Genomic DNA, 13,809 nt, shown 5'->3' with positions numbered 1-13,809 from the left:
CGGTGTTTGTGAGTAAGCTATTTTAACGAGTCGCCAAATGGGCCTGGGAAAACAGACCTCTGTTTGTTCTAATTGATTGCGAGTTTGCTTTTAGTTAGTCCGCTTGTACAATTTTGTTTGCATTCCATCTGGGTGAAATTCAGAGTGCTTGGAATGAAGGATATCCAAATGAAATTACTCACCGAGAGGCCCGTCCCGACTTCCTCTGCTGTTTGTTGTCACCAACTTTCAATTAACGAAATGACAGGCAAATGCATTCCGACTTGTTCCATAAATCCGAGCTGCAGTCCGGGGTTCAATGGCCCCCTTGGTTGGCGAGGGTGAAACATTGTTGACACACGACTGGCTGCCTCGCTGATTTAGCCTTGAAATAGTTGACATGTCGCAGGCTTTCCTCCATCCAGACACCCATCCAACTATCCGAGCATTCAACCATTCATATCCCTCCCCAGCAATGGAGTAATAAAAACAGAGAGGAGCGCGTTGTAAAAGTTGAGCGACAAGCGACATGACAAGATGCTATGCAGATGTCGCTGCTGAAGCTGCTGTGCTGCGGATCGGCTTCATTGTCATTGTCCGCGGTTTTGACTAAGTTTTCTGATTTATTATACCCGTTACTAGAGTAAAAGGGTATACTAGATTCGTTGAAAAGTATGTAACAGGCAGAAGGAAGCGTTTCCGACCATATAAAGTATATATATTCTTGATCAGGATCAATAGCCGAGTCGATTTGGCCATGTCCGTCTGTCCGTCCGTATGAACGTCGAGATCTCAGGAACTACAAAAGCCAGAAAGTTGAGACTAAGCATACAGACTCCAGAGACATAGAAGCAGCGCAAGTGTTTCGATTCATGTTGCCACGCCCAATCTAACGCCCACAAACCGCCCAAAACTGCCACGCCGACACTTTTGAAAAATGTTTTAATATTTTTTTCATTTTTGTATTGGTCTTGTAAATTTCTATCTATTTGCCAAAAAACTTTTTGCCACACCCACTCTAACACAAACCACAAACCGTCAAAAACTGTCAGTGTTGAAAACTCTCTCCCGTACTTCCACTAGCTGAGTAAAAGGTATCAGATAGTCGGGGAACTCGACTATAGCGTTCTCTCTTGTTTTTCAGTTATTTTCGAAACGTATTTGCCGCAATTTGTCAAAGGAGCAGAAATATTTTGAAAGCCGCTAACAATGGTGGGGAAAACGAAACAAAGCAATAATAGTGCAGACTTTCTTTTTGAACTAACTTACACGCGACATCAGCAGGCATCTGCGTAGGATTTTCCAATACAAAATAATTTATTGCCCTCGTGTTTATGAATTAAACTTCCAGGTGAGAGTCAGGAATTTATCTCAAAAATTTTCTCACATTTGAAAACATAAGAAAACGTAATGAATTTGAAGCGGGCTTTCTTGCCCGCTCTCTTGGCCAATTTCAAATGTGCAGCCAACTGTTGTGGGCCGTATCTTTGTTTGTTTGCTTTAGCAATATAAGATTATTCATTTTGAGAGTTTATAACTGCATTTCACTTTTGTGTGGCCCGCACTCGATGTGCAAACGATGCGTAATTAAATTGTTTATTTTGTGTTTTTATGTTTCTTTCTTCTCGACTTTCTTTATGTGGAGCGTTTGCAGTGATGTTTTTACTTTTTGTTTCTGCTTCTGATTGCTTACGAAGTGCACAATAATTTATGCGCACATTTTAATTATCAAAAGTAGATTGTTAAATGAAGTTAAGTTCATTGCCACCACGCGTAGCACCGAATTAATAAATGTTTTTCCCTCTCTGCTTTCAGGTGAGCTTTTCGTTCCTTATTGTCAAATCCTTGGATTTTAATTGCACGACATTTGAGTGAGTCAGGTAACTGAAACCAGGTAATTTGCACGACACGATTTGACTATGCGTGAGAAATTTCCTATAAATATTTGCAACAATTAAAAAGCTATTTTAGCCCGGCTCTGCAGCCCATGGCTCACTCACCTGCTAAACAAGCCGCTGATTGATGGACTTGAGCTTGAAACGCCACCAATCGATCCAGTCCAACAGGTTTCTGCACTAAGAACAAATTCTTATCCCATTGATCCAACAGAACGTCTCAAATTACAACTGGGCTTTTGCATGCCCTGATCTGCAGATTTGATTCTGTTCATATTGCGATTGTCACTTGAAATATGTGGTGTTTTTGCTCGAAGTTTTAAATTCATGGACTAATTTTCACTAAATAACATCAGGAAATAAGTTGCTTATCTTGCAAGATTATCCTAGGACGTATCTTAAGACAAGTAGATTGATTCAGCTTACAGAAAAGAAATATTTAGTTTAACTACAAACCTAGGTAGAACAGTTTTAAAATGATAGTTAACGACATGATATAATTTTGTACCGTGTAATGCGATCCGGCTTCGATTAGAACTAGTTGGGTGCTGGCGATGGCGATGACGTTGGGCGACACGTGTAGCCGCCGACCAGTCCGGCCCACTTGACATGAGTTGCACAAACGAAAACTCTGTTGGTGAAAAGGGTCAGGAGGGAGGGGGCGTGAGTCTTCCATCATACGGACTGGCTACTGTGGCAACGGGCAGTATGTGGCACTTCATCAAAGGCAGACGGCAAAGCTGAGACGTCGCCACGATCTCAATGGAGAGTTTGCAGTGCTGGCTCCGTTTGGCCTGCCTGGCATTCCTCGGTGTCTCGCTGGGAGAACAAACGCAGCCGCCGCGGCATGCCACATTTAAAATGTAAACGCCAATTGATTATTAACGCGCCAAACCAATTACATTTCGTACCCGATCGCGCACTTAACAAGCCGACAAAGTTCGAGCCGTTCTGGGTATGGAAATTGCGTGGATCTCGAATGCAGCTCTTTGTGCCAAAGATCTCTCCAGAGATTTGTCGGCTCTGTAGCTGAAATACTCTTGCTGCAGGGTGCACTACAATCTAGGGATATGCACGATCCTTACCAGCCCTAAAAGCCTTAAAAGAAAATTAAACAAGAGAGAACGCTATAGTCGAGTTCCCCGACTATCTGATACCCGTTACTCAGCTAGTGGAAGGGAGGAGAGTCTTAAACACAGTTTTTGGCGGTTTGTAGGCGTTGTAGTGGGCGTGGCAGAAAGTTTTTTAGCAAATCGATAGAAATTTAACAAGACCAATACGAAAATGAAAAAATATCAAAACATTTTTAAAAAGTGTGGGCGTAGCAGCTTTGGGCGGTTTGTGGGCGTTAGAGTGGGCGGGGCAAAAAGTTTTTTGGTAAATCGATAGAAAATTACAAGACTATTACAAAAATGAAAAAATATCAAAACATTTTTCAAAAGTGTGGGTGTGGCAGTTTTGGGCGGTTTGTGGGCGTTAGAGTGGGCGTGGCAACATGAATCGACAAACTTGCGCTGGGTCTATGTCTCTGGAGTCTGTATGCTTAATCTCAACTTTCTAGCTTTTGTAGTTCCTGAGATCACAGCGTTCATACGGACGGACAAACAGACGGACAGACGGACATGCTCATATCGACTCGACTATTGGTCCTGATCAAGAATATATATACTTCATATGGTCGGAAACGCTTCCTTCTGCCTGTTACATACTTTTCAACGAATCTAGTATACCCTTTTACTCTACGAGTAACGGGTATAAAGATCCGAATCCAAAATGGATACAAGTAGTTTCAATTTATAAAGGAACACAGATAGTTAGAACTTCTATAAATCTTTTTTCTTGAGTGAAGATAGAGTATTCCCCATTTTCGTGTTGCCATAAAACTTTCCCATATCGTCTGAGTTTTCTCTAGCCAAATAGGGAGTCGAAAACCCTTTCGCATGGCATCTTGAGCTAATCGCCAGCAGCATGCCAGTGACCCTTTTATGGTCGCCATGCAACGGGCACCGATCCTATCCGAAGAGACCCAAGTCGTCTTGATTGGATCGGCTTGCCCTGTTTGGTCTTTGGGCCAAGTGGAATGGAGGCGACATGGGCGCTGGGACGCTTATGGCAAATGCGCCACACTTAGTGAAATAGCCGGAGGAAAGCGATGGAAACGGAAATGCTTGTTGTTGTCATTTAATAAAAAGAGAGGAATGGGGATGGGTAAGCCAGCGGAAGGCGTGTGTCTGGATTTTATGTTGATTTTAATTACAGGGACGTGTCACAACTGGCCAAATGCATCTGTTATTCGTTAGAGTGTGAGTGCATTTGTCTGAGGCAAAAAGGTACTCACAAACACGCGTGCTTTTCTAATTTAATAGACAGAGCCCACAGCCATTGATGTTTGCGATTTAAAGCGTGCGATAAAAGCAATTAAATTGTATGACTTACTCGCCGCGCATATGCGATCAAAAAGCTTAGTGGCAAGAAGGGGTTGTATGGCGCCGTCATGGAATGAAATTAAAACTGGAAACTTGCCATTCTGTTCGATAAAAGTGTGTTTTCCCACTCCATCGAAGCCCCTTTCAATTGCCAATTCGATCAATTTAGTGGCTCTAAGGTCAAATTATATCGCAGCACACCCCTAATCCCTGTTGCTGACGTATGTACTTGAGAAACGCACTGGAAATCGGGGAGGTATACGTACTGGTACTAGTACTGGTACATATACGGTTCTGTTCTGCTCTGGCTTTTCACTTCCACCTATCGATTGACAGTCGCCACATCCAATTAACAGCTTGCACTGTCTTGTGCGGTTTTTGTTTTTATTTCATTTCTGGTATTTAGCACAGTTTGTTAGAGGAGGCGACTTGTCGATGTACATACATACTAGTATATATACATATGCACACATATATAGAGGCGTCTATAGCTGCTGCTCATGTAGAACAAGACGTCTTTAATTGATTTTGTGTTACATTTATCCATTTGTTTGCCTTAACCATGTATTGAAGATTAATTTATTTCTAATACACGGTGGCAATGGCGCGATCCTCATAAATATGGATTGTGGCTCTAGTATAGCACAAAACTTTTACGTGATAGAACTGATAACAAAACGGAGAGACAGTTGATTTCGTTTGCTTGCATCATTCCTACTGACTATAACAGTGCACTTATTTTATTATAATTTGTGAATATATCTCCCCTGTGAGTCAGACATTAAGAGCTCAGTCATGTGAGTGTTTCTAACACTTTCTAAGGCACCCCGTTCAAATTTAGCCGACAGAGTTTTGCGGAACTACCTTGGGGTGTTTTTTCCGCGCCGAATATTAAAGAAAACGAAATAACTGAAAACCATAATGCCCATGCAATCGTTCCGCGAGTAGTGCTAGTGCCAGTGCTACGTACAATCTGCAATCTAAGATCCCTCAACTATCTGAGGCACTCAACGGGCCCGAAACGTGGTCGGTTAATGACGTTGCTGCTTTGTAGGTGCGTTTGTGAGAGTGTGTTTGCTTAACCCATTTATTATGTCTTTTGCCATGCCATTGATGCAAAAGTAAACAAGTTAAGCGGCTTTTAATTTTATTATTGTACGGTATAGCGGAGTATCGTAAAGTAAAGTACACAAATAGAGGCGAAGCGAGACAGAGATAGCACTCGGACACTATAAATCAGTCTAATATATTGTTCGGCAAATTATTAAGTCATTACGTGTATATATATCTTGTACAGTATTGTGCGCGGATTGCCCATTTCAGCACATTCCACAACCGCAAATGATTGATACCCCAAGAATACGATAATCAATAACTATGACCTTCGGATCGGCGGGTAGGTAATAGTTGTACTAAGACTTTGGGTCTTGGCGGGGGTCGTCGACGTTCTCCGTGTAGAGGTTTTAATAGATCTAGGGGAAAATATGCATCTGGGCAAGCCCATAAACAAATCAGGTTCGATCCCAGCCAAGAATGTCTTGTCGTCGTCGTCGTGCGCCTCACCTAAACAAACAACCATTCCGTATCCATGGCAGGCACGTAGTCCAGTTTATTAATTTCAGAGGTGAGCAGTAGGAACAGCGCTCCTAAAAGACCCCGCTCACGAACCCTTAAGCGTATGCACGGGCTAAGATGCGACCCACCTCAAACTGGAACTGAAACTGAAAAGAATCTCCAGTTGCCGAGTCATCACACATGACGGCTGGCTGGATAGCTGGATTGTTCCTATTGTGACATTGTTACAATTCAATATGTAAAACGTGTTCGATTTTGAATGCTTTTTATGGCCCAAACGACGCCAGTCGTGTAATCGTAAACTTCTGCTGTCGTCCGATGTCATTAAAGCGAGTCCTAGAGTCTCTCAGCTCGTGAGAACAGCATTACGGGGTCTTTAAAATGGATGGGTGGGTAGGGGGATGACGGTGACATAACACTGGCCATTAAACTATACTTAGTTATAGACGGAGACGGACGGCCAGATAGTCGTCCAACCCATCTAGCCAGCTTGCCAGACAGCGAACGAACGTGCAATGAACTGCTGAAGGTGATCTCGAAGGCTGATAGCAGTGAGGCCTCCTTGTCAGATTTAATTGATTATGCAATGTTTGTTATTATTATTACTTCGAGCTTAGCTGATAAATGCATGAGATGTACTGGCAATTTCCGCGTGTTCGTGATGCATAGCGGTTTGAGTTGAGTTTAGTATGCGTTAATTGTCCCCGCCTCCGTCAAACACTCACTTCTTACCGCGGGTTTTTCAATTTTATATCGAATTTCCATGTTGCCTACAACTAACAGCTAATAATTGCTGTAGTTACAAAAAACAGACTGGAAAAAGAAATTGCCAGCTCCCACCTCATCCTCCCACTAAAAGTTGTGCAATATGCGTGAGCTTGCTGCTGCTGCTGCTGTAGCTGTTGCTGTTGTAGTTGCAGCTGTTGCCTTTGTTGCTTCCTGCCCCGGCAACATCTAATGGCAACAACAGTTTACTTGTTAAATTATTTGCTTAACACGAAATAAAATTTTGTTAAACATGTGCCACAAAGGAAAAGGTGAAACAACAGGCAGGAGCAGTATGGCAAACAAAAAACGGCAAACGCCAAAAAAACAGATAAAAAACATTCCAAGCAAAAGCAAAAAGATTTACATAACTGCGCCAAGGCTTCCGTTAACAATTAAAAGCACAAACACACGGCCACAAACCATAATAATCATCTGATGTCCGAGGCACACACACACACCACATTACCCAACAAGTTCAATAAAAGGTTGCATAAATCTGAAACCGTGTCTTGCCCCCGATAATTGCAGCTTGCAACACACGTCTCCGCTCGAAGCCTCAAATATTCTTTGATTTGCACTCCTCAAAATGGAAACTTCCTGGTCGCCCACACACACATGGTACCGCCCACCGTCCATTAAACCATCTGGAAAAAGAAATAGTGATGGTGTGAATGTACAAGGTGCAACAACGAATTCCGCTCGTTTCACATGAAAACCAAATTCGAAATCGCTTAAAACGGCACTTGAGCTTATGGTTTTTTGCCGTTGTTTACGACTCTGTTTGCGGCTGGGGCATAATATAGAGATATATATCTTTTATTTGGGGGCTGGCTGGGGTTTTATCTGCAATTGTGTTCCGCTATTGTCGGCTTAATAAATGTTTATGGTGATTGATGCACACGGTCTCTCGCCTTTTGGCTAATTAATTCGGGATCCCCGGATCTCCATCCCTTCAGCCAACGGATGCATCTTTATGGCCCTATCATAAGTTTGACCTTGGGCAGTTGAACTTTCCATGGGCCGATAAGAGGGGCCCGAAACTCGCTGGCCCGTTGATTAGATTACCCATTGAATTATAATCCTAGTACTTGACTGTGCTGATATAACACGAGAGTAGGTTTTATATATGTTCAGCCAGATAAGGCTAAAAAGATTTGACCGTATCATAATGTCTAAAAATATTTGTGTATACGTCAGTGCAGCTGTCAAGGTTAATTTTAGTTTTTTCAACAATAGTAGGTATGGGTTATAGGAAAAAGTAAATTAAATGGTATGCAGCACACACAATTCTTATAAGTTTAACCTGAATCCTAATTATACTTCGCTCGTTCTCGTGACAATAGAGCGTGCAATGTTATCCCCATTTAACCCGTTTTCAGCTCCATGCAAATATTCAAACAAAGTCACCTGTCTCTCCATTGGCTCGTTATAACTGACCATAGCAATAAAGGCCATTTAGAGCGGCCCCTGACGCCCAAAGCAAACTGAAAAGCCAGTTGGCGTGGTAGAAATGAAGAAATGAAGACAACAAGCCAGCCATCGAGAAAGAAGAAAGCAAACTGGGTTAAATTCCATTCAAAAGCCGGCTTCCAGCTCTTGGCTCTTAGCTCTCAGCTCGCCAGCTGGTTCTTTTTCTGCCAACAACTTGGGAATGGGAATGACCAGAAGTTGGTAGCAGCAACACCTCGCCTAATATTTGTCTTACATGGTTTTAGCCGACATTTCTTCGTCGTCGGATTGCGTATTTCTAGGCTTTGGGCTTGGGTTTGCGCAGCGGTGTGAAAAACGCGACGGAGTGTGCCAGAACACGTTTTGGCCAGACTCACTGCCTCCAAGTCGTTCCGCCGGTGACATTGTACCGCTAACTGGTGTTGCCACAACACGCTGCCATGTGAAAGATGATTGACCAGGCAGGCTCGTACCCTGGCTCTCTGGTGAATGAAAAAACCCAACTGTAAATCGCATTAAGTATTTGTCAAGCAGCAAAACGAAACGCAACATCGCCGTGGAAATAGCTGGAATATTTTCATCACCAGCAACTAGTCGGTAGTCGGTGATAGCCGGTGCAATCGAGTTGAAGATCGAATGTCACACGTGTGCCCCATGCCGCGTCCGTTTGGCTGAAAACGCGTTTTTTGGCCAACGATAATACACAAATATGTAACAAGCAAACAGGCCAGAAATGAGCGGGGTTTTCTCTCCGCTTACCGATTACCAATTTTTGGTTGGTTTTTTGTATCTTTTCCTTTCCGCCGGCTCAAATGTCAGTGTGAGTCGCAAGTCGCGAGTCGCGGCGACTGGTTTTCGGCCAAAGCCTGGACTTTTGGTCAAAAAGGATGTTTTTTGGCGAGGTGGTGCGGCAACTTTCGTTGTTGTTTTGTTTCCGCAACCGCCACCATTTTTATTGTGGCGCTGTTGTTTTCATTTTTGCCTCAACTGAAAGTGAAAATACGAGTATTTTACGGCAAAAGACATGAAATTTGTTTGCATGCCGAAATGCCTGCTGCTTGCTGCTTGTTGCCTGTTGACATAACCATCGATGCAACGCGATGAGGAGATGAGGAGCCTCAGCTGGCCATTAAAACTGGTTAAGTAATAATCATATGATGCGTTTCATTTGAATGCGCAGAACGGAGCACAGTGACTTCACTCTCACCTCCTGCGGTTATTTGCAGTCTTCGGCGACGGAACTTTAAGTTGGACATTATTTAAAGTGCAAACGAAAAATTAAAAGCGTTTCCATGCTTCACAATAAGCAAACAGAACCAAGAAGTTCAAAATGCTCTTATGTCTTATGATGGCTTTAAACAAAATTTTCGTTCTGTTGTTTACGCTCGGCCATTGTTTATCACACATTTGGGGTAAATTAAACGATGGATTTCGGGAAAAGTTTCGGGATTTTTCTAAGCTGGTAAAAAGCTTTTAGAATCCAATCTTGGGAATAACTTTCCCACACACGACCCAGATCAATGGAGGCTTCTTTCACTGGAACACCACCTTCCTTTTCGGATTTCGTCCGTAATTGATTATTTTGGAAGCCCATCGATGCCGGCTATGATGTACGAGTATGTTTGTGTTCCGCGTGTAATTCTTTTCTCACGTCATTGCTGGCCTAAACGCTTTTCAATAAGAAGCCGACCAACCAGCCAACGGAACAGCCAACCAAATGCACGGTCTTTGAAGCTGGCCGCCGAGCAAAAGATCAATTCACACACACAGCACACACATATGTGGTGGCTGGAGTAAGTTATCTTTTAGCACAGTTGCAGACTGGCTCTTCGGACTTAGGAACACGGACGTGCCACTTTTTGGTCCACTGCACCAGGCAGAGGAGAGGCGGCTCATTCGCTTTGTCTGCGGCACGAACGGTTCAAACATTTTTGGGTAAATACACCACATAGCCGACGTGCATTTTGTGGAAACTGCACAGCCTCTTTTCATCTGCTGCGCTCATTAAGCGCTTCTAAAGCATTCTAAAACGCATTTAATGGTTTAATTGTCACGGCAAACACTCAATGGACACTGGGGAGTGGCTCTTTTGATGGCCTGTCGGTCGGGATGACAGGCTGTGTGACAGAATGTCTGTAAGGTACGGGCTCGTTTTATGCAAATCAAACGGACGCAAAGCCATCGACTTTATTGGTCACGCACAAGTGATTAGGCAATTAAAGCAAGAAATACATTGGTACTTCTCTAGGTAGAAACTTTCAGAAATCAAGATTGCCAGAAAATTAAAATTTGTTGTAGAAATAAAAACAGTATTAATATTATTTAACTTAATCGTTAGAATGCAAAAGCACTTGCATATTCTATGGCATTGCAAGCTTGCCATAAATATGTCATATATAGAAGATTTCAAAGTTAGTGAAACTTAAATTGATTTACTCACAATTAGTCTTGCCAGTAAAATCAGTATGATGAACAGCGATTTAAAAAAGAACTTTCGAGTCCATCCGGCTGGGTGTGTCAGCATTATGAGCCGATTTTGTAGGTATAAATATAAGGCATAAGCATATTGAAAGCTTTTTGAGTGGCAGATAAGCAAATGAGCGAATGACATGAGGAGCTAGCCGAAAATAAAGTGACACAAAGCGGAAATCGAATTCTGAGCCGAGTTAAGAATCTTGGCAACACCTCAACCAACTCCTTCCCCCCCTTGATTTTGATTGCCACATGCTGCTGCCGGCGGAGACAACAAGCAAAACAACCCATGACTGCAGACCGCCGTGAATTGGACTTTGCCCGCTGGGCGTAAGCGAATATCTTGAAGCAAATGGCAACAGAAACTTCATAAATTTGCTTACACCGACGCAAAGGCAGCTAGCAGCTAGAGAATGGAGGCCAGCCAGCTCACAGTCAAAATGAGGTAAAAGCGCAAAAGGACAATAAAGAACGACAATGACTTGGTTACGACTGTTGTTTGAACGAGGTACACCTAAAGGTATTGCAGTAATGGTACTGACGCTTTTATCGTAGTAGTTGTCGGCGTCGTGTGTGTCACCCACGCACACGTGTTCCCGGGTTCCAAGTGCCCCCCGTATCCTATCTATCCATCCATCCGGCCCGTATCACCTATATAGACCTCGCTCGCGGGGATTGCGAGGGACAAGAAACTTAATTTGCTGCCATTAGCAAAGAACCGAGAAATTCGCGCTCAAGGAATAGAAGTATGTAGAAGTGGCTCAGCCTGCTGTTTGTTTTCACTACTTATTTGCCTTGCTTGCTGTCGGCGTAAAAATAGAATACAATTCAAGAAGAGTTGAACACTAGTTGCCATTGTCGACGGCGGTCCACATAAACGTGTGTACGTGTGTGCGCTTTGGCAGCTACTTGGGGCTATTTATTTAAGTGAATTGTGAATAATGTTGTCTGGTGCCAAGTGGCAATCCCGGCTCAGACGTCCGACGAGCTCTAAACTGAGAAAAAGTCCCACTTAAATCAAAAGTATTATCTGCAAATAAAGATACTACAGGCAAAGCATTGACTTAAAAAATTTTCTTTGTTCTTATGTTTCAAGTCTAGATGGCAACAGCTTGATTTCAACCTTTTCGCATGTCTAGTTAGGGGTTTAAATTTCCAACTTTATTGAGTGGCTAACTTTTGGCAACGTTTGGGCTATAATTTTTCCTGAAGTGTATAGGATGTACAGGAATAGCACCTACGCCAGAATATTCCGGACAAGCCGAACCAAATGACATTAATCCCTTGGTGGGCGTACGTACGGACCTAACCCAACCCAAGCCACCTAGAAAGGGCAAATTCAATTTAAAATTTTAATTGTGATTGCAGACGTCTCCGGCTCGCTAACCACCGACCATCAAATTGCATTGGATACAGATAGACGGGTTTATTGATTTTTCATTTGGTCTGCACAAATCCGTGAAAACCACTTTGCTTGTTGTCTCACTTGTTTCGATGCAATTATCCTCCAGCTCTCGAACTATTTGCTGTGCACTCGCCAATAACTTTCCACGCGAACTTGACCCTGGAACATTGCAAAATGAATTCGAACATGTGTACCTGGTTTAGTTTAGCCGTGTCCTCACATTTTGCACTTGAATTGTCAGGCGTTGAACGGCAGAACGATTTATGGATCTGCCACTTACCTACTGCTTGCTATGTATGAATTCATGTTTCTGATTTTGGCAATGTTTTCTGATTCCGATTTTCCAGGTCACACATCGTACAACCGGCCAGGTGATGGTGCTCAAGATGAATCAGTTGCGGGCCAATCGACCGAATATGCTGCGGGAGGTGCAGCTGCTAAACAAACTCTCGCATGCGAATATATTGAGGTAAGTGTATAATAACCATATTCCATATGATATTATGGGCTATGGGGTACGATGTTTGTTGTGGTCCAGCGTATCGTCTAAAAATACTCATTCTAATCGCGAGCAAGCAAAAGCATCTTATGGGTCAATGCCAAGCTCGGTGGTCTGACTCATTCTCTGATTTTAATTGCAAACTTGACTGCGTTACTTATGAATGCTTGTTGTTGTCCACTCTAGATGATGATATTTATTTACATACATATGCACTCCCTCAGCCTTTGCTGATCATGTGGCCCGATTGTGTTTACGCATTCAGTTCGCACCTCGACGCGAATTGACCATTCATTTAAATGGATTACGTAAACAATTTAATGGGTTCATCGCGCGGGGTCTTTATTTTGAATTCTACGCAAATAATGCCCATGTTCCCCGTCGGATTAAATTCAGTTTTGCATATTTTACACTCGATTTCAGAACTTGTACTTGTTAGGGGTAGAAGCGGCATCAGCGCTGCTGCCATCATCAAAAATACTGACCTATGCTAAAATTGAAATAATCATGTAGTGTGGGGTATGATGATTCACTTTCAGCCTGTCGTGACTCTTGACATCTGTGCTTCTGGGACCGCTGACTAAACTGACATCATTATGGATATAATTTTTACACACAATCGTACTTGTGGGAGCGTGAGTGCTTTCAAATTAATGCTGAGCAAATATTTACTGTTTACCGAAATGAGATTGACCTGTTATATGTTATGGTCTCGGTGGTTTGTTTATATTTTTCGACTGGCCATTTGTTTTTGGAATTTTTAAAGAGTTCCATTTGGAGTTCAGCGCGGGTTCAAGACCAATATCGCACAAAACATTTCCGCGTAAAGGTCAAGTTCAGGCTGCACCGGCTCTCTGTAATTACCTTGGCAGTGACCAGGTGTGTTGGCATTACTCCTCATTGGTGGGGAACGAGGGGTTAAGTGTTTGGGGGACCCTCTCACGGGTCACAGAAAAAACTGCTGATGTAATTGGCTGGCTGAGTGGCAAAGACTGAAACAATATGGCAAAGCCTCATGACATTGTTGTCTGTCGGGCTCGAATAGATTTAATTGCCAAGCTGCGTAGCTCACTCACTTCGCTGGGGTTTGTTTTTTGCTGTTTTTCAAATATATTTATACTATTTTTTTTTAGTTTGTTTCTTGCTCACGTGACTGCACGCAACAATGAGTGTCTGATGGCAGCGACTTCAATTGTATGCAATTCTCAGGGACTTTTTGCTGCTGCTGCTGGTGCTGCTGCTGCGGCTGTTGTTGCCGTTTTCTATTTTTGCAATTTTTTCCGCAAAATGCCAGACCAGACAGACCAATCCATTTTGCACCTCCCATCTTTTCCTGCTCGC

General features: G+C 42.9%; 1 protein-coding gene across 4 annotated transcripts in view; it reads left to right on the top strand.

Moving 5' to 3' along the window:
- Window positions 1-13,809, top strand: part of LOC6535643 (probable serine/threonine-protein kinase roco5) — a 49,009-nt gene that overhangs the window by 20,850 nt on the left and 14,350 nt on the right. For 3 of the 4 annotated variants that reach the window (XM_015191765.3, XM_043207110.1, XM_043207112.1), the window contains one exon: window positions 12,317-12,438. In XM_015191765.3, the coding sequence (XP_015047251.3) occupies window positions 12,317-12,438 (122 nt within the window). Of the gene's footprint in view, window positions 1-12,140; window positions 12,264-12,316; window positions 12,439-13,809 lie in introns of those variants that run through there. The other variant, XM_043207111.1, reaches the window with a different exon arrangement.

Source organism: Drosophila yakuba, chromosome 3R, assembly GCF_016746365.2.
Source record: "Drosophila yakuba strain Tai18E2 chromosome 3R, Prin_Dyak_Tai18E2_2.1, whole genome shotgun sequence".
Classification (NCBI taxonomy): Eukaryota; Metazoa; Arthropoda; class Insecta; order Diptera; family Drosophilidae; genus Drosophila; species Drosophila yakuba.
The sequence above is the reverse complement of the archived record's forward strand: the minus strand, read 5'-3'. Positions and strand labels throughout refer to the sequence as shown.